This window comes from Cantharellus anzutake (assembly GCF_015039405.1).
Source record: "Cantharellus anzutake strain C23 chromosome Unknown EI90scaffold_17, whole genome shotgun sequence".
Lineage (NCBI taxonomy): Eukaryota > Fungi > Basidiomycota > Agaricomycetes > Cantharellales > Hydnaceae > Cantharellus > Cantharellus anzutake.
The window spans coordinates 684463-703687 of record NW_024066967.1 but is presented as its reverse complement, the minus strand read 5'-3'; the positions used below and the strand labels follow the sequence as shown (position 1 = coordinate 703687).

The window sequence follows — 19225 nt, the reverse complement described above, 5'->3', positions numbered from 1 at the left end:
GCTTCGGCAGTTTCCACAACCCGCCTTCCCCTGATACGCAACCGTCATAAAGGAGGGGATACGAGCATACTTGAAGCTTATCCCTTGCGTAGGCATACGAGGAACCCACTTGATCATACTAGCCATGGCAATTCCTGAAGAGGTTATTGGGATCATTCTGCGATTTGCTGTTGCCCAGCCGGGTGGCACACAGGACCTCAGCGCAATCGTCCCATGTGCAAGAGTCTCTTCATCGTTCAGATCAGAAGTCGAAAGGCTTCTCTATGCCTCCATAACCCTCACTCGCCCAGACCAAATCGTTAAGTGCTTCAAAACTATTGTTAAACGCCGTGACGCAGTAGCACGTTTCATTCGCCACTTGTCTATCGAACTTCGCGAGTATCACACGGCGTTCCCTTCGACATCCGGAGGAGCTCGCAGTCTTTTACTCTTTGGACGACCATCCCCTGGCAGTGGCGATGATGGGCGTCTCTTGAGAAGTTTCGCTCTCCTTGTTCTTCGCGCGCTTCATGGCCTGAAGAACCTCCAACATTATCACCTTCGTATTGGACGCAACTCCGCAGCCCAAAATAAATACAGCGAGCCTTTTTTGCCGCATACTGCTCCCTTTAAGCTCAGGAGTTTCCATTGCACATCCATGGACGCCAGCTCAGCTCTCTTCCGCTTTCTAAAGAGCCAGTCAAGCATAGAAGATTTCTCCGCTCCTGACATGTTTCCTCCATATCCTCTAGGGCCGTCCATCTTACCGTCTGTTAAGTCCGTTACCGGCACTCCTGAACTTCTCAAACGGCTTGTACCGAAACGACCCGTGTCAGCCGTGCATTGCACAGGACCTTTAGATTCTGAGAATTTATTACACCTACTACCAAACTTGGCTCTTTCGTCAGCACCAATAACGACTTTGGTTGTGCCCGTCAAGGCTCGGACTGCTTGTGATATCCTTCCTTCCATCGCTCGCACTCTCCCGGACGTGGAATTGCTATCCATGCCTCTACCAGCTGCTTTCATTGACCGCCATGTATGCCTTGTAGCTCATGGAGCTGTCCTAGAATACTAACGGTGATCTCCTTAGGACCCATACGAAGTGTATCAGGATGAAACGTTCGCCAGAGCCTTGGGCTCGTTTGATTCGCTGAAGCGTGTGGAGGTTCCCACCATGGATTCCGTGATGATTTCTCCGCCTTCATTCCCATTCAATCTTCCTAATTTTTTCAACCCACCCCCACCACCATTTAACATTAATGGCCCCATGGGACTTGCCAATGAAGGGCTTCCTGGTCAGGCTGCTGATGACGCGGGCCCCGACGGCGACGGCGGCGGCGATATGGTCATTGACAATGTTGCCGTAGATGTGAACGTTGCCATTGAGGTTGACGAAGGCAACGCACCTGCGAATAATGACGTCGGTGTCAACACTGACCCTCAATTAACTACACCTACTTTAAATGCCGCAGATCTTCCAAATCCCTCTGCTGCAGCTGAATCCGACAAACCAACCTGATACCAATGCACCTCCCGCAGTCCAGAATGGGCAGAACGGTGGCCTCGGAGGCTTATTGGGTCAAGTGTTGAACCAGGTGCAGGCGTTCAACCATGCCATGGGCCAGGTGGTCGGTCAAGTGAATGGCATTTTGAATGGCGTTGCTCAGGGCGGTGGAGTTGCACCAGGTCCTGCTGCGATTCCTGCTCCGATGCCTCCCTTGGCCCAACAACCACCTTTCCTGAATCCCCCGCCACCCTTATTCGCTCAGAACTTTCCGCAACTCAATCCTCACGGTCCGAATGGTCCCCCTCCTGTCGCTACCCAACCAAATGTCCCAGTTAATCTGGGTGGCGGAGGCGGGCCTCCTGGACTTCCGAATTTTATGAATCAGCTTTTAGGCCAAGTTTTGGGCGTCATGGCACCTGAAATAAATGCAGAAGGCAACGGTAATGCAGCGAACGCAGGTCCAGGGGATGTGAACAACAACCTTGGAAATGGCCAGCCACAACCACCGGTGGTGGAAGGTAACAATGACGACAACGATGGTGATGGTGATCCTTTACCCTTCCCTGGTGGTCACCCTCCTTTCCCCGGTCTACAGCTCCCCCCCTTGCCTGCATTCGTGCCCGGAGGGCCGAATGCATTCACTTTCAATGGTCCCAACTTCGATGCCATCCTTCAATTCACTCCTGCTGTCGGAAATCAAAATGCTGCTGATGTGGGCGCAGCCACCCCAGGCGGTGTGCAGGGACCCGTAGTTCCAGACGCCGGACCACCAGCCGCTGCTCCGGGAGGAGGCGTGTTTGGTGCACCACCGGGTGCCAATCCCCAAATTAATATTGCCCATCTTGTCCTCACTTTCCCACCAGTGATCACAAACGGGGGCCACACGGATGCCAATGATCAGCAAGATCAGCATACTGCTCATGTTTCCTCGCATACGCCTCACCTAACACCCGCTCAACAGGAGCAAGTCCGAGCTCGCGAAAGGAAACTATCTGACGTACAGCAATCTCGTGCTCCCGTCGAGCAAATGATTCTACATCTGTGGACATCGTATTGTCCTACATTAATGAGCGTCAAGTTCGAAATGGCGAAGAATAGGTATGTGGTTTGGCGAAGAGGGGAGGACTCCACTGGATTAGTGGAACCTGATGACGGAAGTATCGCGGATGATACATGGTCGTCTGAATACACACCAGTGCAAACACTGGACGATCCATGACTGTGACAAACCACACTGCGCACTCGCATTTCGAGCAGTGTTCCGATTACTCGAGAGCTTGATTGCTAACCAGACTACTGTAGAAACCAATAACGGACTGCCAGTGCTTCATCATTTTACGCAGATACGTGGACTCATGAACCCCTCTGATATTAACTTATTGTAATAGAGACTGGCTTCTCCCTGACTGTTGTTACTTTCATGTATCCATTCCATGTGTTTTGTAATGCATAGTGTTACATACATGTATGCAAACACCAAATTACATAATCGTTTTGACTCTTGGCAATGACTGCAGAAATGCATTGCAACCCGCGCGCCAACCTGTTTCTTTGCCCTTCTGGGGCGGCAAAGGGGCTGTGCAGCCAGCCAGGAGACTGTCATTCACTGAGCGCCTATGCACATTGGCGCCGTGAGGAGCTGAAAAGCTTGAAGCATCCCAGCTGGCAGCGAATCGTCGCGGCCCTCAATTCTGGTGATGGCACCCCCAACGTGTATTATTGCCCCAGACCCCGAAGTGTCGGGTATAGGGATTCGGATATCTCTGCATATAACTATCTTGCTCGTCTCGTTCATCCCGAATAGCTTTGGATGGATTCCTTCCTTCGAGCTGAGAAGTGCCCTTCTGGCGAGCGCTACCTTGAACGCCTTCTCCCTCCTACTTATCGGCATAATAAAAACTGCTTCCAAAGAGCTTTCCCTCTACCATGCAATTTTCATCATCCACAACATATGCGTCCTTGCAGTTGCGACAAATTTCGTCAGCGGGAGGTCCACACAATCGCATTTTGCAAGGGTCGGATTGTACTGGATATCAACCTGGATAGCACTCGCTGCATTTTTAGGCTGGTCCATTTACGTCCTGACCGAAACTCCCAATTTTGGTTCTCAACCGGAATGCAACGGTTCAATTGTCTACGTGGTTTGGTTCCGGAATGTGAGCCCGACCCACTGGGTGCGATGGGTGGTTATTTCTTTCATGAGTCTGTATGCAGTTGGGATGGTGGGGATCCCTTTGGGAAGTACCATCTTTCGATGCCTGCGGAGAGCGAAGGGCGGCGCCAGCGAACAAGTCGGTTTGCCGCATTCCGCACAGCATCTCATCCTCCCAGTGTCCGCAGCGCCGACAACGGGTGCTTCGGCTTGGAGAACCACCTTTGGCATACGGTCAATAGATACGGATACAAGCAGTGAGGCAGACAACGTCAGCGTGTTTGGAGCTTTCCCCAAGCGCCCGATAGACATATATGGGACCCCAAACGAATCCTCTTTCCGCATGTTTGTTCAGCCATTTGCCGCAATTTACGGAACGGTTATGCTTGAATTTTTTATTCGAAGAAATAATGTTGGGCCGGGTGAGGATCGATGGACATCGGGGCAGATCGTGATCATCTTACCGGTAGCTATGGGGGTAATTAACGAACTTATTCGAATTGTTCTTGGGGGTTTTGGACTGGGTTCCCAACAATAATCCACATTGTTCAACCAAGGTATTTATGGCAAAGTCATGTCCTACTTGATTTTGGGGTTTGTGTTCTCAGGACCAATTAGACTGGCGGCACCCTTATATCAAGGTCCAATTACAATCGCAACTAGATTATTTCCAGATCATCTCCATGTACTGGAATATACACTTTAATCCCATGATGAATGACAGCAGCGAGGCTCGACTGCATTATTCCAAGTCGATACTGATGATTTTAATGTCGTCAAATGGCTAGAGACAATGATCAGACAAGGGATGATAGAATCACAAACTCAGTACTCAGACCTTGTCACTTTTGTCCGTTCTGACGTTCTCAATTGCATGTACGACTTCAAGTCCCGAAAGCACGCGGCCAAAAATAGTGTGCTTGTTGTCGAGCCATGGTGTTACATTCGTAGTGATGAAGAATTGTGACCCATTTGTGTTTGGCCCGGCGTTCGCCATACTGACTGTATATGGGCTAGGAAATGGATTGAGGACCACAATACGCAAATGGTGGGCAGGTGGGAAACGTACCGGTCGTGCTTGAGGGCAGGCGTGAACTCGTCTTCGAATTCACGTCCCCACAACGATTCACCACCAGTGCCATCACCGAGAGGATCACCAGTTTGAATCATCTGAGAGTGGAAATAAATGTTCTGTTCACAAGGACACGGGGATGAAAAACACGTACGAATTTCTTAATGACCCGGTGGATGATGATATCTTCGTAGTAACCTTTGCGAACTAGTCCTACGAAATTTTCCACAGTTTTCGGCGCGTGCTCGGGGAATAACTTCATATGAATATCGCCCATGGTCGTGTGGATTGCTGCAGCTTGAGCATAGGGAGAGTTCGGGTTGGCGGAGAGCTTCGCTGAATCGCTGTGCTGAAGAGCAAGGGATTGCTCTTCTCGTGTAGGCTTCTCGTTGAAGACATCGCGATCTCCGCCATCCTTATTATCCCTAACAGGACGTAGTCTCTTTAAAAAGAATGTAACACTCCACAGCTGGTCACGTACTCTGGCTCGGCACGAGTAAACATATAGAATCGCGGACGTTTGAACGCGGTGCAAAAAAGGGTTGGGTCACGCTGCTCTTTGCTTTGAAGAATCGGATTGGCAGATGCTTTCATTGCCTGAAATGCAAAATATACTCAATAACTGTCAGCACCGTCAATGATGGACGAACCAACGTGGAGAAGCCTTTTTTAGCCGGTGCACCTTGATACAAACTAAGATTCAGCCATCTTCCTGTTTCATCTTTTCCCAGAAGTCTAACAACCCGATTGTTAAGGATATTCACAACTACCATGACTTAGCGTCCTAACGGAGATGTGAAAATTACGGAAAACGTACCTTTTATCCCCAACAGAGTCGGGTAGAGGATGAAGCTCCCACTCTCATCCCAAATGACGTTCATTATTTCCCCAGCACGTTGATCCTTTTCAAGCTCCCTCTCAACAGCAAGACGCCGTCCAAACTCCATATCATCGATATTATACGCAGCAGTGCCTGCTTGCTGCATCTCCTGAACCGCAGTGAGCGACTCGTCATAGTGGCGAGTCATTTTCCCTGTCAAAAAATTGAACACTCGTATCGATTGAGATGGAAACGATATGGTCGCGAAGTGAGTGGAGTCGGGGGAGAATGAAAGGTTGGTGGGTGTGGACTTTCTCTATTGCAGCTTCAGGAAATCAAGTGCGGTAGATACCACGGGATCAAATACCTTCTTAAATTCATACAAATCAGTGGAGCTCTTAAATTCCCACATGCCGGGGATGTCTTTGGGGGGTTCAAATGGCTCCCTTGGCTGCCAGTACTCCAAGAACCCCGACTGATCAGCAGAGATTACTGTATCAAAACGGTCTGTGTACTAATGGGCTTGCAAAGAAATTATTTACGGAAACCGCGAGCGATTTACAGGACAATCCTCACCGCCATTAGATGCACTGGGTATTTGTGCAGACCAATGATAGTCTCGAGCGGCTTCCCGTCGCCTCGGCCATCATAGATGCGAATGGTGCTGGAATCCTGGTCGGATCTGAATTCGTATGAGGCCAAAAACTATATATACACACAGAGTGAACAACCCACATAGCCAACAAGGATTGGGCTTGCCCCCGACGATGGACCCAACAGCAAGTACGTGGAATAAATCCTAGCTTCAACATGTTAATCATGTCTGCCCACCAATAATCTAATGAGTTCAGGTGTCATTAAATGAGCCAGCGTTGAGACGTACCGAAGTTGACGACATCGAAGACCTTCGCACTTTGGTCCTCAGCGATGCTCGCAAATAGCGTGCCATCACTACTCGCAGCGACACCAACTATAGGAGACAGGTGTGCGCGGAAGTGTTTGACGAATTCAATACCAACTTCTTGCTTTTTCCATAGCTTAAGATGTCCATCCACAGATGTGGTAACGACGAAATCCGTCCTGCAGTTGAAGCGTCAATTGAATGTCGACTGCATCGGAAATGAATGAAAAACTTACCTAGTGACGACGACGTAGTTAAGCATGTCCCGATGCATGAAGCTCTTCGAGTACCGATCAGCGCTAGGTAAATGCTCAAGGAAAAGCTTCTCATGAGGTAAGACTACAACAGATTTCAATACATGTACAATTTTATCATGCATAATCGACACACGCCCACCTTTCCGCTTCTTTCGAGGCACTCCATTCTCCGGCACAGGCATCGGACCAACGTCCTCTTCCTCCTCATCTGCATTTTGGGGCGCATCAAATTCAGCTTGGTCCCCCGTTGCATGGGAAGAAATGGCGGAAATTTCACTCGTCTGGAATCCCCCCGAACGACTCCGTTCCCCAAAGAGGTGAGTTCATCGGCCATGGTCTTAATGTATGAAAATCAGAAGAATGCACCCGGTGGGACACGTGACATCCGTGAGAAAATTTCAGATCGGGTTAGTGAATAAGTTGGCAAAGTGGGAGCTAACTTTTCACGACAGGGCCTAAAAGGTTTTTTCTGTCAGCTAAGCGCTGACGGCATCGGACCGATCGAACCGAGACTGTGCAAGAGGATTGAGATCAATGAAATGACATCTCTGGCAGGTGCCGAGATTGAGGGCAAACACGGTCACCTATTCTTCATCATTATTCAACTAAGCAGTACTGTAATAAGATAAGACCCCAATCGCGGAGCAACTGAGGGCGAAAATGGCTTGAAGACACAAACAAATAGGACGAAGAAATCTGAGAGTTACAGTAATAGGAATAAAGCCAATTGCCATTGTCATCTATGAATGTGACAGCGACTTTTGGCGTACCCCAAGATTGTCCATACTCATGTCGATTTGGTAAGCTGGCGCATAAGCAGCTCATATCTATGAAGCAAAACGAGCCCCGAACTTGATTACCAACTACGACAGCACCAAAATATTGTCATATCAACTCACGTAAGGAGCGTGATCCCGCTGTTCGGGACGGTTCGCATTAAGTTTATTGAAATCCCCCGGTACAGGCCCCTCCAACTGTTCTCCCTAATGATCAATCGCGTTGTTCGAATGATTGCTATGGAGCTGGCGCGGAACTGTACGGGATGGGGAGTTGAGACACCAGGGGACAATGATGACAATGGGGATAGCCTTCGGCTATTGTTTGGTAGTGAGAGGGTGCTTGCTTGCTCTGGTGATTTCTCTATCTGAAGCCGTGTACGGATAACTTCATGGGGATATGTAACGAGGGACGCAACCATTTTCGATATCGATGAAGCGAGAAGTATTGTACCAGAGTCTAAACCAGAGATGGGGATGTGCTGAGACTCGGCTGAACGACCGTGTTAAAACAAACTATCTTCACGATGGAATAGCATGTCAACGAAACCTACCAAAGAATGATTTCAGCTCTTCATAGAGAGGGAACTGAACAGCGACATGGGAAACACCGAGAAGGTTTGGCACTAGGCCACGGTAGAAGGCTCCAATGCCTTCCTTACGATAGACTCTTATAAACGCATCGAACGTGTGACGGTATTGAGGTTCGTTGGGAGGTTGAGTCTGTAATGAAGGGATAAATACGGAGCATCCCAATAAGAATAGATCTGTACAAGCAGACGTACCATGAAACGGGTTTTTATAACCCACAATGGATATGTTACAATGGATCCAGTCGCTCCGGCCGACATGGCGGCAAGAACGTGCAATGTCATAAAATCCCGCACGCTGTGCTCGGCTGGGATGTACAGAATTAGCCCACGCGGTTGCTGCACATCCTGCGATCGGAATGATCCCCACTCACATTCGTGATGAGATCTCAACAAGTGGCGTTTCTCGCGTAGGTGGGTCTTGATTCCATCGTAAAGCGAGAAATAGATGGCCCAACTTGGCAAATAACCGAGGATCGTTGGTCCCAATCCACGGTACATCCCTCTTATCCCGTTTCGACGCCATATATCTTTCACTGTGCCTACAGGAGGACGGGGAAACATGAACTCACATGACTCATGGAAGCAGATCGGCAACTGCATACCAAGGACTCCTAGATAATCTGCACTACCTCTTGCCGCTTTTTGGGCCTGAAGTTTCGTCTTTATAACATCGAGAGGGCAAGTGACGACGCTGGATACCAAGCCAGCGCCAGTTCCAGCAAGAGTAGCTGGAGCAGATGTCCATTTCCGGAGGGTATTACGGTTGGTAGGACTCGCCGCTTCCATAACTCTCCCCCCTCTAAGGAGGAGAAATGGTCTCGATTAGCACGGATAGGCGGTATGCCTAGGAATGTCGTACGGCTTGAAGAGGACCAGCAGCGGCCTCGTGACGCCTGGGACGCCGCACAGCACCGTGCTGTGGGAACTGGATTTGGTTCCTTATCTTCGATCCTGGACACACTCAAGCCCGGTTGGGATGAAGAGCTTTGTTTACAGAGAATTCTTTGTCTGACCCAGGTTGTAACTCCCGGTCGTCGCGCGCGAGTAGCTCGAAGTTGCGCATTAGATATGGACGTTCGCCGTTGGACAGGTGACCCGCCTCTGAGCAAGGACTTCTCACATGGTTTTCTTGGCCCAGCCCCCGCGCTACCACGAGGTTCCACCTGAGCATATTCTCTCCAGCCCGCAATCTTGAAACGTTCTTAGCTATGCTTTCGCCCAAAGGAAATTCATGCTAGGGTAATCCACCTTGGATGGACTGGTTCTTCAATCGCCAACGCACGAGTCCCACGTACACAGAACGGAATCACAGGGCTAATACTTCTGATAGGGGATGGATAATGCTCCGCGGCACTTCTAATGGCTGCTTAATCGGTCACTTGATGGTGATCCTTCCGAATGCCGTAGCAAATTGAATATGTTGATCTGTATATATCCACAGGGTACGTGCCCAAGGGACAATTCCCTCAAAGCATGTCATCGGAGTCGAAGCGGATAAGTAAAATAAAAATTCTCAGACGCCAGACAAAACTAGTCCCTGGGGTTGGCAGAGTTTGATGTGCCAACTGTCCTTGGCAATTTCCTGCTAGCGGCCGCCATCTCTTCGAGATCCGTTGGTTTGAAAAAGTGAGGCGCCACTGCAAATCAAAACCATGAATAGTAGAACGGGCATGATCAATCTCAAGCCTACCTTCAAGAAGCCATTGAGGCTTGATGTCCATTAGCTGTCTGCAGGCTTGCTTAAGTCGTGGGGGTCTGCAAATATGGAAATCCATTGCTCACCTCATGTATGACTTCGTTGTCTGAACAAGTTCATAGTACAGGACGAATTTAGGCGGTGGTTGATGTTGAAATAGACTTGATGACGGGTGAATATAGACGGTCTGTTGTGTCTTCATAGTTCGGTAAGAATCACCGCTCTTCTGCATGCGGGCCTAATGCGAGGAAAAATAAGACGATCCTGCTTTTGCATAGTACAGGGAAATGACAGCACCGTGCAATAGAAATACCCCGAAGTTATCGCCTTTTGAATGGGCGTGATGTCCGTGGCGTTTGGATTGCCCTGTACTACGACTTCCACTCGTTCGCACAGGCCCGCGAGCTGATCCCGAATGTCCCCTTCAACCATACAAATCATAATTATTCGCGAGGGAGGTATCCAGAGCGGGTGATACTCACGGACGCGGGACAGAACTTTAAACTGCAAGAATTGTTCGTAGCAAAATCTATTTTAAGGACTGGGTTGGATGCATTTTAAGTGAATGAGCTAGGCCACGCACGTCTGAGAATAATTGGATTCTGCCCATTGCTCCCATACGTTCAGTAACGTGAAGTGATCACCCCCCGGTCGTACGAAGTTCGCCCGTGCCTTATCCGCGTGCATCTTCTTATCCTTTGGTCGATAGAACAGAGACGAGGACTCGCTGAGCATCGACACAATAGACAGGACCTAAGGTCAACGCGTTACAAATTGGATTCGATTGTAGCAGTGAAAAGCAACTGAAACTGGCCTCGTCCGTGCAATGATAATCCTCGCTTGCAATGATAGCCTTACTGAGCATTGGATCGACCGGGAACTCAGCCATTCTTCTGCCGAGCTTCGTCAGTTCGCCTCTGTCGTTCAATGCACCAAGCGCATATAACAATTCCAACGCCCTCATCAAAGTCTCGCCCGGCGGGGGATCCATGAATTCGAATCCAATCAGGTCATTGATACCGAGGGACTTAAGAAGCAGAACAACCATTCCAAGGTTTGTGCGCTGGATCTCTGGCACGGTGTTTTCTTCCAATTCATTCGCAAAGGCCCATTTTGTGTACAATCGGAAGGCCTTCCCAGGACCCACGCGGCCAGCCCGACCAGCCCGTTGGTTGGCAGAGGCGCGAGAGCACTGATTAAATGATTGCAGTCAGAACAACTAAATCAGTGTGGAAAGCTTACAGGGACCACCGTCAATGATGCCATCCCGGTGCGAGGATTGTACGAATTTTGTTTGACAAATCCAGGATCAATGACAAAGACAACTCCGTCAATAGTAATCGAAGTCTCCGCTATATTTGTGGCAAGCACCACCTTCCGAGCGCCTTCGGGTGTAGGTTCGAAGATTTTCGCCTGCATTTCACTTGGGAGATTCGCGTAAATGGGGCAAACAGTGAGCTCCGCAACCTTGTTACCAAGAGCATGAAGAGTATCATTGATGTTTTCCATCGCAGTCTCGATTTCATCTTGACCCTGTGGCGCATGGGTTAGGCACCGTGATGCTGCACTATTATAGTAACCTCACAGTGAAAAACACAAGAACATCTCCTTTCGGCTGAGTAGTGTGAATCTGGAAAACAGTGGTGATCGCGGCGTGCAGATAATTTGCTTCGGGTTGGGGGGTGTAATGGATATCAACAGGATACCGACGCCCAGGAACTGAAAACCCCTCAAGTTGACGCCAAGAGCTATGAGGTTGGGACACTCACCGTAGAAAACCGGAGCACCGTCGAAGTATTCGCTGAACTTCTCGGCATCCATAGTTGCACTGGAGATGAGCAGTCGCAATTCAGGGCGAAATCTTGCAATGTCCTATGTGACAACAACTGAGTTCGCTGGGATCGACCTGCAAGATGAAACACTCGCTTTGACCAGAGCGAAGAGTATATCTGTACTGAGTGTACGTTCGTGAGCTTCGTCAATAATCAGGGCAGAATAACCAGCCAAATCAGGTTCAGTAAGGAATTCTCGCAGCAACATCCCATCTGTCATGTACTTCAGAATAGTCTTGTCGCTAGTGCAATCCTCGAACCTAATGGAGTACCCAACTTCGTACCCAACTTTTGTGCCCATTTCATCAGCAACACGAGCGGCAACGGACATCGCAGCTACTCGACGGGGCTGAGTGCACCCGACTTTCTGTCCACCTTTGGTATACCCTGCTTCGTGAAGATACTGAGGTAGTTGAGTGGTTTTTCCAGAACCAGTCTCAGCGACAACAATAAGGACTTGGTGTTCTGCTATGGCTTCCAGGAGCTGCTCCCGATACTGGTAGATAGGCAAGGACTTCCTTGTCTCCTCCATCGTCTTTGCTACACGATTTAAGCAAGTCAGATTTGGGTGTCAGGCTTCGTGAGGAATGCAAGGTATACCTCGTCGCTCGGCCTCTTCGATTTGCGCTTTGAGCAATGCGTCCTTTTGGCTCAGCATCGGCATGGTTCCGCCTAGACTCTGGTCCATGACGAATTGTATGGTCTGGCTTTCGTCAAACACATACTCATACTCATCAACCAGCTCAGGCTTGTCTAGGGCGCCAGTTTTGAAAGTGCTATTCCGGGTTTGACTTTCCTCCCACTGGTCCACATCCGTGACGAAATTCTTCTGGTCGCGGTTCTCCTCGTATCGTTGATACATGACAGACTCCTTCTTCTTCTTATCAATTTTCCCCTGCTCAGTGAAATAATCGTCTGGGAGCTGATACCCATCCCATTTGTCATTGATCCCCATTCGTTCTTCTGCAAGCCTAAGGACATCTTTCTTGTATTCAAGATCTCGTTGTTCCCGTTTAGTAATCTTCATGCCACGGAACAGGGCCTCGTCATCTGCGATCTCCTTACGAAGCAACTCGATTTGTTGGATCTCGCGCTTTGTCAAATATGCTTGACGTGAGCGTTCGCGAATCGAAGGGAGGGCAAGTAGTCTAGCCGTAGAGTCATCTGCGAGACGACGCATCTCTGCCGTTTCAGCTGCTGCGCCTTTTAGATGACGCGAAGACCGGTCCTCAACGATCTTCTTGGTTTTTTCCATGTCCCTCTTTCTCACTCTCTCCGCAAAAGCGTCACGTTCCTTGCGGTCCCTCTCGCGACGCGCCTCTTCGTCTTCCACATCATCCATATCACCTTCATCACGGTCTGTTGCACGATCAGGCCCAGTTCCCCGTGACTCGATAGGCGACGTGGGTTCTTCTGCGCGCCGCCGTTTTGCCGCCTTTTCCTCTTCGTCGCTCTCCCAGTCTCGTCCATCTGCGTCACGTTTACGCAGCCTACGCTCCTTCTTGAGGCCCTTCTCACGGCTAGTGCGGAGCTGGCCTTCGGAAGGGGCAGAGGTTGCGTCGTCCTCGTCAAGCACAAATGAGAACTTTTTCGATTTGAGTTGCGCAGCCTCCTTCTCCGCTTGTTTTCGAGCACTATCGGAAGAGGACTTATGTTTGGATTTCCGCGGGACCCTAGTGAATACTTCATGAATGAAGGTGTGTGCTTCGGAGGTGTTGGGAAGACCGGCCCCTTGCAGGGAGTTGAACAGAGCATCCGGGGATTTGGATGAACTGGCTGAAGCAATAACAAAATCAACGGTGCTACGGTCAGATAGCCCAAAGAACTAAAAAATGCCATTTGAGCTGCTGCATGATGCAGAAAACTGAATATGAGACTCACATTTATCGCATTGTCCGAGATGTACCTTTCTAACTCCGTTGGCATGGGGTATTAAGATAGGATTCCAGTGAAAAGGCGTGGATAAAAAACGAGGGCGGCGGCGCTGGGAAACGGGGCAGTGCAGAGGGATCGGCAAGTGCTCAAATCGAAACCAATGCTGACTCGCAGATACCTTCCAAATTGAACTCACAGAACGGTCACAAGACTATTGCGATAAGCGCTGGCGAATATAAATGGTATCTTTCTGACCATCGTTGCGTCTTCGCCCTTGGTGCTCTCAGCCCGGAGTTTGCAGGTTATATATCCAGAGCAATGACAACGACAATGACAACAGCAACCATGCTGCATTGCGACTTGCCATGTATTTACCAAATACATTTATAGTGCTACATTCATCATTACGGTTGAGCGGAAATAGACTTTTATGCCAAAGGGGTTTTACAGTTTCCCCTTGATTTCTTCCCAGACTTGTTTCAATTGATCGTTCGGCACCTGGTGAGCAGGCCAGCCGACAACAAGCCCCTCATTCTCGGATTCGGATGGCTTTGGGATCACATGGAAATGAACGTGGGGGACTTCCTACAATAACACATGTGTACGAGTGAACAAATGATGGCCGATTTACGAATGAATAGAACACTGACCTGATGTGCTATCCTCCCGTTATTCTGCAAGAAAAGTATCTTATGAGGAAACACCCCCATCTAGAGATTGATGAGCCTCCTCACCTGAAGAATATTGTAGTTTGAGAGGCCACTAGCGACCGCGATCTTCTTAGCGACAGGGAGTACATCGCTCACATAATCGTCTGGAAGCTCATGAAATTTCTCTGCGTGATCTGTGGATTGGAGGGCATTCAGAACCGTGGATCAAGCGAGATACTGGCAGTTGGATCACATTTCGGGATCACGAGTGAATGTCCCTTGGCCAGGGGATTGATATCGAGAAACGAGATCACCTTCTCAGTTTCCACAAGTTTGAGGGCAGGGATTTCGCCCTTTATTATTTTACAGAATATGCACAATGGAGAAGAAGCAGACATCTGCAACGACAGATCGGCGGCACAGGATAAGCGTTACCTAATCGATGCACCGAGGTGAATAGAAGATCGCGCGGGACATGTGACAGCATCTGAGGCCTGCGCTAATTCCATCCTCGCCCATGATTGGAAATATCACAGAACGCCAGCGCCGTAGCGCGCCTCCAGTCGCGCCTTCCATACCTCGCTCCGCTGGGTTTCCAAAGGCTGTACACCGGTCAAAGAAACTGGCAACTTCACCTGCCGCTCTAGAAAGTCAGCGTGCCGCAGACACGAGTTGGGTGGCCACGTCTTCTGCGGCACTCAAACAGCCTCAACTTCGCCCACCGCTTACACTTGATATCCCTTCAAACCCTGAAGAATCACGGCAGGACGACCTGGATCGAATGCATGCAGAAATATCAGCAGAGAATACGAACATTGTGAACAGGATGACCCCCGAACAACGGGAAACAGAGCGGCAGGAAATTCTCCAGAGATTTGGTGGTGATATTGGGGACATACTACGGAAAGCCCGTGAAGCCAGGGAAAAGGCAGCGAGGCGATCGCCTTCGAAGGGTTCGTCATTCCGTTCTCTTCCAACCTGATGGGCGCTGCAGCTAACTTCGCATAGTATAGGAAGTCTCCGGAGATCTTCTGTCTCCAGTGCAAGTGACATGGACATGAGTCCTGCCTCTAGAAGCGGGACACCTCATCCTGGTATGCGCATATACTCGTTGGTCCATGAACAAACAAATCTTGAACAATGTCACTTTGCGTGACACAGATTCCTTGAATACGACGTCTTCTGGGCTAAAGCGTACGCTTAGATTTGCGGACGTTAAACCCTCGGACGTCTATATTTACGAATCGCAACCATCGTCTCCCAAAAAGGAGCGTCTCGCCCTGCCGCCTCCCCCGGACCAGAAGGACGACTCGATAATATCTCTGTCACCGTCAAATGGGTCTCATCATCCACCGGAGCTATCTTCTAATCCGAACTTTCAGTCCCCCTCTTCCGAAGTTACGTTGTCACCACTTTCAGTGCATACCACAACTGAGGGCACGCCTGAAGATATTCGTCGTAGGTTTTTCCCCGAGGCGAGATCGGACGAACCTGCCCTTTCTTGGATAGCTGAGAAACCGGCTCCGAATGCGTCAGCTACCTCTGCATCGGAAACTCGTTACGATTTGGAAGGACACCCAATACCTCGACACCTGCATCTAACTCTTCCAACACACCTAGGGCTTCACCACCACGGTGCTGCCGACCAGGCAGCAGGATATACCCTCGATGATGTCCTGCATCTTGTCAGGTCCACCGTCCCTGCCCAGAGAATGGCAATGATGAGGGTGCTTGGTGGCATATTGCGCCATCTCCACGAAGAAAGAAATGGCGGAGGCAAGGAAGGCGACCCTTCATCACAGCTCGCGGAAATTGACTCAACACGAAAGAATATTGTGGCTGCTGGGATAGAGGCGCTGACCGAAAGGAGCCCTACCATTCTTGTACGGGTCGTAGATGTCATTTGGGAAGGCATAGGAGCTTGGGAAAAACAGTGGGATTCCTGGGGCCACGAACTGCCACTGGTTGAGTTCGAATTGCGAAATATCGACCCACGGAACTCCCTTGGGACCCCGCGAAGTTCATCCTCCGAAGCTGCGATAGAGCCACCACTGATCATCTCCGGTTTGCCGCTGCCGAGCATTCTGCCTCATTTCGCAGAGCTTCTGGATTCGCAAACGCTGCCGCTCACCACCCTATCAAAGATACTCTCCATTATAGAAACCATCTCACGGCAATCGAAAGAATGCGTTGAGGCTGTTGTTCATACATCTTCTCTGCTTCGAGCGCTCCTAGCCATATTTTTAGGATCACTTTCTTCACCCTCGGACTCATCCAAGTCACCTTCCCAAAATGGTTTGACGTATGGGGAGTCGCCGCCCATCGCTGTGACCACCCTTCGGGTCTTCAGGCTCCTTCTTGCTACCAAACATGCTGCCGTCAAACTCATCGAGACTGGAATTCCCGATGCTCTCCTACGAAGCTTCATAGCCTCACCGCTGGATCTTGTACTGCTGGCCGACTACTACTGTCAGGAGCTTTTGTACGAAACCTTGAAATTCTTCGCTAATATTGGGAAGTATGGATTGTATTGCTCAGCAGTCACCACAGCCCATGCAGCTTTCCAGGGAGTTGGTCGCCGCATACTGGACGAATTGAAGTCTTCATCAGGGTCAGATTCGAATTTCATTTCGCCCTCACATTCGGCTCCTACCCTGAGAAACCCGTCGGAGCCTAATAGAGTGTTTCCAATTTCGTTGTTAACATCCGCCTGGCTCGACCTTCTCGCGGTTTATCTCGCTTGTGCTCTTGACCCCCATGTTACAACCCCTGTGCACGATATCAAATGGAGCTTCGTTGGAAAAGATGGTTGGAGATGGGGCGATGACTTACTGCAGTTCAATGAAGTGATGACGGGTGTCGAAGATGCCCTGCCGTTTGCTGTATGGGCCTCGCTTTGGAACACCCTGGCTAGCTACCTGGAAGGAGCGTTTGTCAACTCCACAAGCCAGGGGTGGGCTGCAGAGAGGGAATTATTCAGGGGAGCAATTCAGGGGGGAAGGGTAGTAACCGGTGCTCTTGAGGAGTGCAAGGCAGTTCTTTCATCATTCACCACCACCACCAAAGAGAAGTTCTCACAGGAGACAGCAGCTGATTTACGAAGGCTCAGCTCAGCAGCGGCTTGTTTACATGCTTCGCTGAGGCTAGAGCTGGTACTGCTTCGTGAACCAACTCACAGCAATGAAACCCCAGCCACGGAGCTCGAAGCGATCGGTCAGCACCATGTATCCGGCGAGGACGTTTCGGAAATCCCGCTGGATTTGATTGGCGCGTTTTGTGACGCCGTAGTGACCATTGACAGTCCATGGCAACTGATCACCAAGGAAGGGGTGCCATCATTTGCATACACGTTCCTCCTCCCCCTCACGTCCCTCCTGTCTCTGGATCTGCGTCTCCGCCATGATATGAAACGTAGGCATGACACCGACTGGACGAAGCGTTGGCTGGCGCATGCAATCCGCGTGCTTCACCATCTCCTTCCCTCAGATGAGCTGCATGGTGAATGGATAATAAGTGCTGTTACAAGGTTAATGGGTGCCGAGTTGTCTGAATCTCTTCATTGGCGTGTCCCACGCAGTGTATGGACCTTTGGGGGTACAAACCTCATTGCTCCATTCTTGAAGGATGCGCTTCATCCGATTGGCATGCAATATGGACATATACCCATCCATTTGTGCCAGTTCAGCACCACATCAGACTCGGTCAGACTAGCCACCCAGCTTCTCCTTCCTTCTTCTTCTGCTATTAGAAGCCAGGTTTGTCGCGATGGCCCTAGAGGTTCAAGATGGGGCCTCCCCCTGGCACACGATTGGTGCTTTTCACCCTTGGATCACCTCTTGAAACCTGAGAAATCCAGGGTTCTCAGATCTGGTCTCCCGATGATTGGCCCGGATTTATCCTCCATATCCAACATCAAGTCTCCCGCCAATGATGAAGCGCTGGAAGTGACGGCGTCGGAGACAGACCTCGTTCGGGCAGCTCTCCTTTTCTCCGGCATATTAATGAACCTATATGCGGTTGAGAAATTGATTAGTGGTGCATGTGTCAGTCACTCCGAGACAGTGTTCGCCTGCATGAAGATATTTATGCTGGAGCACGATCAGAGACAGGGAGACTCTTCCGATGAAGTATTCCGAGACAAATTCGTTAGCAAAAGCATGCTTTCATTACTATCGCACTCCAAATTGGTTTCGAGACCGTCGGCAAAAGAGCTGCATAATCTAGAATTGGTATCGCGCAATTTCCTAGGCCCATCTACACCATTTTTTCAATTTTGCACTGATTTTATCATGCTCTATGATGCCCTCTCTTTTGCGGACCCGGTCTTTGCATCATTACTCATTCCCCCGCTTTCTATGGAATATCCATACGACTATCGCAGACTCCTCTGGGTCGATTTCTCGCACATACTCTACACTATCCGAACCGACACATCGCATCCAACCATTCGTGACATTGGGGATTACCTTTGGCCGGTCGAAACCAACGGAGATGTCATGAACGCGTACGTCAACATTCTGTGCGAAAGTGGTCAGCGAGCCCTGTCGGACGGAATCCTTCGGTTCATTGCTCTGCACCACACTGCCTGCTACATTTGGCCTGACATGATGACCCTGGGAGACGCATCGCCACCTACATGGAATGAGCCGAAAGCACAAAAGCTGTTCATGTTGCTGCTCTCCGCTCCACACGAAACCATGCGTCAAATGGTGTTTTACCGGCAGGAGGGCAGAGGCCAAACACTTGCTCCTCCCGCGTGCTTTGGTGTCGGGATCATGATGGGATCAACACTTTGGGAACAGAATCGGCGTGACCTTGCATTGCGGTGGGGAGGTGACAAATCTAGTGACAGGATTCGGGCTTTGTTTGAGCCAATGTAGAAGGTGTGCGTGACATTTTGTTGAGCCTGTTATGTAGCCTGTTTTGCGTTTCTTTATCTCACATAAAGCCAACTGGCTTTCCAGTGTATGCCCAGTTACGATCTATTAAGCCACCCGATGCTTATCGTGGGTTGAATCTATCCCATACCCCATGCGGTTCCTCTGTTGCTTCGCGAAGTATTGCCATGAACACCGAAGAGCTCTTCCATGGCTGTACTCCGGTCCCATAATT

General features: G+C 49.9%; 8 protein-coding genes across 8 annotated transcripts; 3 read left to right on the top strand and 5 right to left on the bottom strand.

Moving 5' to 3' along the window:
* The first annotated feature begins 7 nt into the window (after positions 1 to 7).
* Positions 8 to 2959, top strand: EI90DRAFT_3052241 (uncharacterized protein). Its single transcript, XM_039059920.1, has 3 exons — positions 8 to 1018; positions 1073 to 1408; positions 1479 to 2959. Exons 1-3 carry the CDS (start codon positions 125 to 127, stop codon positions 2706 to 2708), a joined length of 2460 nt encoding a protein of 819 aa, XP_038917517.1. The 5' UTR covers positions 8 to 124; the 3' UTR covers positions 2709 to 2959.
* A 30-nt stretch (positions 2960 to 2989) lies between these two features.
* On the top strand, positions 2990 to 4369 carry EI90DRAFT_3052239 (uncharacterized protein). The gene has a single exon (XM_039059919.1). It carries the CDS (start codon positions 3187 to 3189, stop codon positions 4177 to 4179), a length of 993 nt encoding a protein of 330 aa, XP_038917516.1. The 5' UTR covers positions 2990 to 3186; the 3' UTR covers positions 4180 to 4369.
* Positions 4370 to 4383: 14 nt separating this feature from the next.
* EI90DRAFT_3145195 (uncharacterized protein) lies at positions 4384 to 7889 on the bottom strand (the record flags this gene model as incomplete). Its single annotated transcript, XM_039065243.1, has 14 exons — positions 4384 to 4425; positions 4480 to 4654; positions 4711 to 4811; positions 4868 to 5138; positions 5195 to 5310; positions 5364 to 5479; positions 5531 to 5849; positions 5901 to 6047; positions 6110 to 6215; positions 6269 to 6356; positions 6417 to 6613; positions 6671 to 6773; positions 6831 to 6991; positions 7591 to 7889. 14 exons carry the CDS (start codon positions 7887 to 7889, stop codon positions 4384 to 4386), a joined length of 2241 nt encoding a protein of 746 aa, XP_038917515.1.
* EI90DRAFT_569143 (mitochondrial carrier domain-containing protein) lies at positions 7720 to 8933 on the bottom strand. The gene is made up of 5 exons (XM_039067811.1): positions 8432 to 8933; positions 8253 to 8365; positions 8079 to 8190; positions 7887 to 8017; positions 7720 to 7835 (listed from the first exon to the last, which is right to left on the bottom strand). Exons 1-4 carry the CDS (start codon positions 8844 to 8846, stop codon positions 7974 to 7976), a joined length of 684 nt encoding a protein of 227 aa, XP_038917514.1. The 5' UTR covers positions 8847 to 8933; the 3' UTR covers positions 7720 to 7835; positions 7887 to 7973.
* A 430-nt stretch (positions 8934 to 9363) lies between these two features.
* Positions 9364 to 11803, bottom strand: EI90DRAFT_3052230 (mRNA splicing factor RNA helicase). Its single transcript, XM_039059918.1, has 11 exons — positions 11683 to 11803; positions 11526 to 11628; positions 11342 to 11475; positions 10999 to 11289; positions 10571 to 10948; positions 10340 to 10509; positions 10239 to 10285; positions 10054 to 10178; positions 9843 to 9994; positions 9751 to 9788; positions 9364 to 9697 (listed from the first exon to the last, which is right to left on the bottom strand). Exons 1-11 carry the CDS (start codon positions 11794 to 11796, stop codon positions 9591 to 9593), a joined length of 1659 nt encoding a protein of 552 aa, XP_038917513.1. The 5' UTR covers positions 11797 to 11803; the 3' UTR covers positions 9364 to 9590.
* A 139-nt stretch (positions 11804 to 11942) lies between these two features.
* On the bottom strand, positions 11943 to 13104 carry EI90DRAFT_571409 (uncharacterized protein). Its single transcript, XM_039067812.1, has 2 exons — positions 12189 to 13104; positions 11943 to 12123 (listed from the first exon to the last, which is right to left on the bottom strand). Exons 1-2 carry the CDS (start codon positions 12928 to 12930, stop codon positions 12026 to 12028), a joined length of 840 nt encoding a protein of 279 aa, XP_038917512.1. The 5' UTR covers positions 12931 to 13104; the 3' UTR covers positions 11943 to 12025.
* Positions 13105 to 13750: 646 nt separating this feature from the next.
* Positions 13751 to 14649, bottom strand: EI90DRAFT_2994418 (HIT-like protein). The gene is made up of 4 exons (XM_039056163.1): positions 14367 to 14649; positions 14198 to 14307; positions 14114 to 14137; positions 13751 to 14048 (listed from the first exon to the last, which is right to left on the bottom strand). Exons 1-4 carry the CDS (start codon positions 14509 to 14511, stop codon positions 13908 to 13910), a joined length of 420 nt encoding a protein of 139 aa, XP_038917511.1. The 5' UTR covers positions 14512 to 14649; the 3' UTR covers positions 13751 to 13907.
* On the top strand, positions 14631 to 18993 carry EI90DRAFT_3121852 (uncharacterized protein; the record flags this gene model as incomplete). Its single annotated transcript, XM_039063441.1, has 3 exons — positions 14631 to 15066; positions 15127 to 15207; positions 15275 to 18993. The coding sequence occupies 3 exons, from the start codon at positions 14631 to 14633 to the stop codon at positions 18991 to 18993; spliced, it is 4236 nt and encodes a 1411-aa protein (XP_038917510.1).
* Between the last annotated feature and the right edge of the window lie 232 nt (positions 18994 to 19225).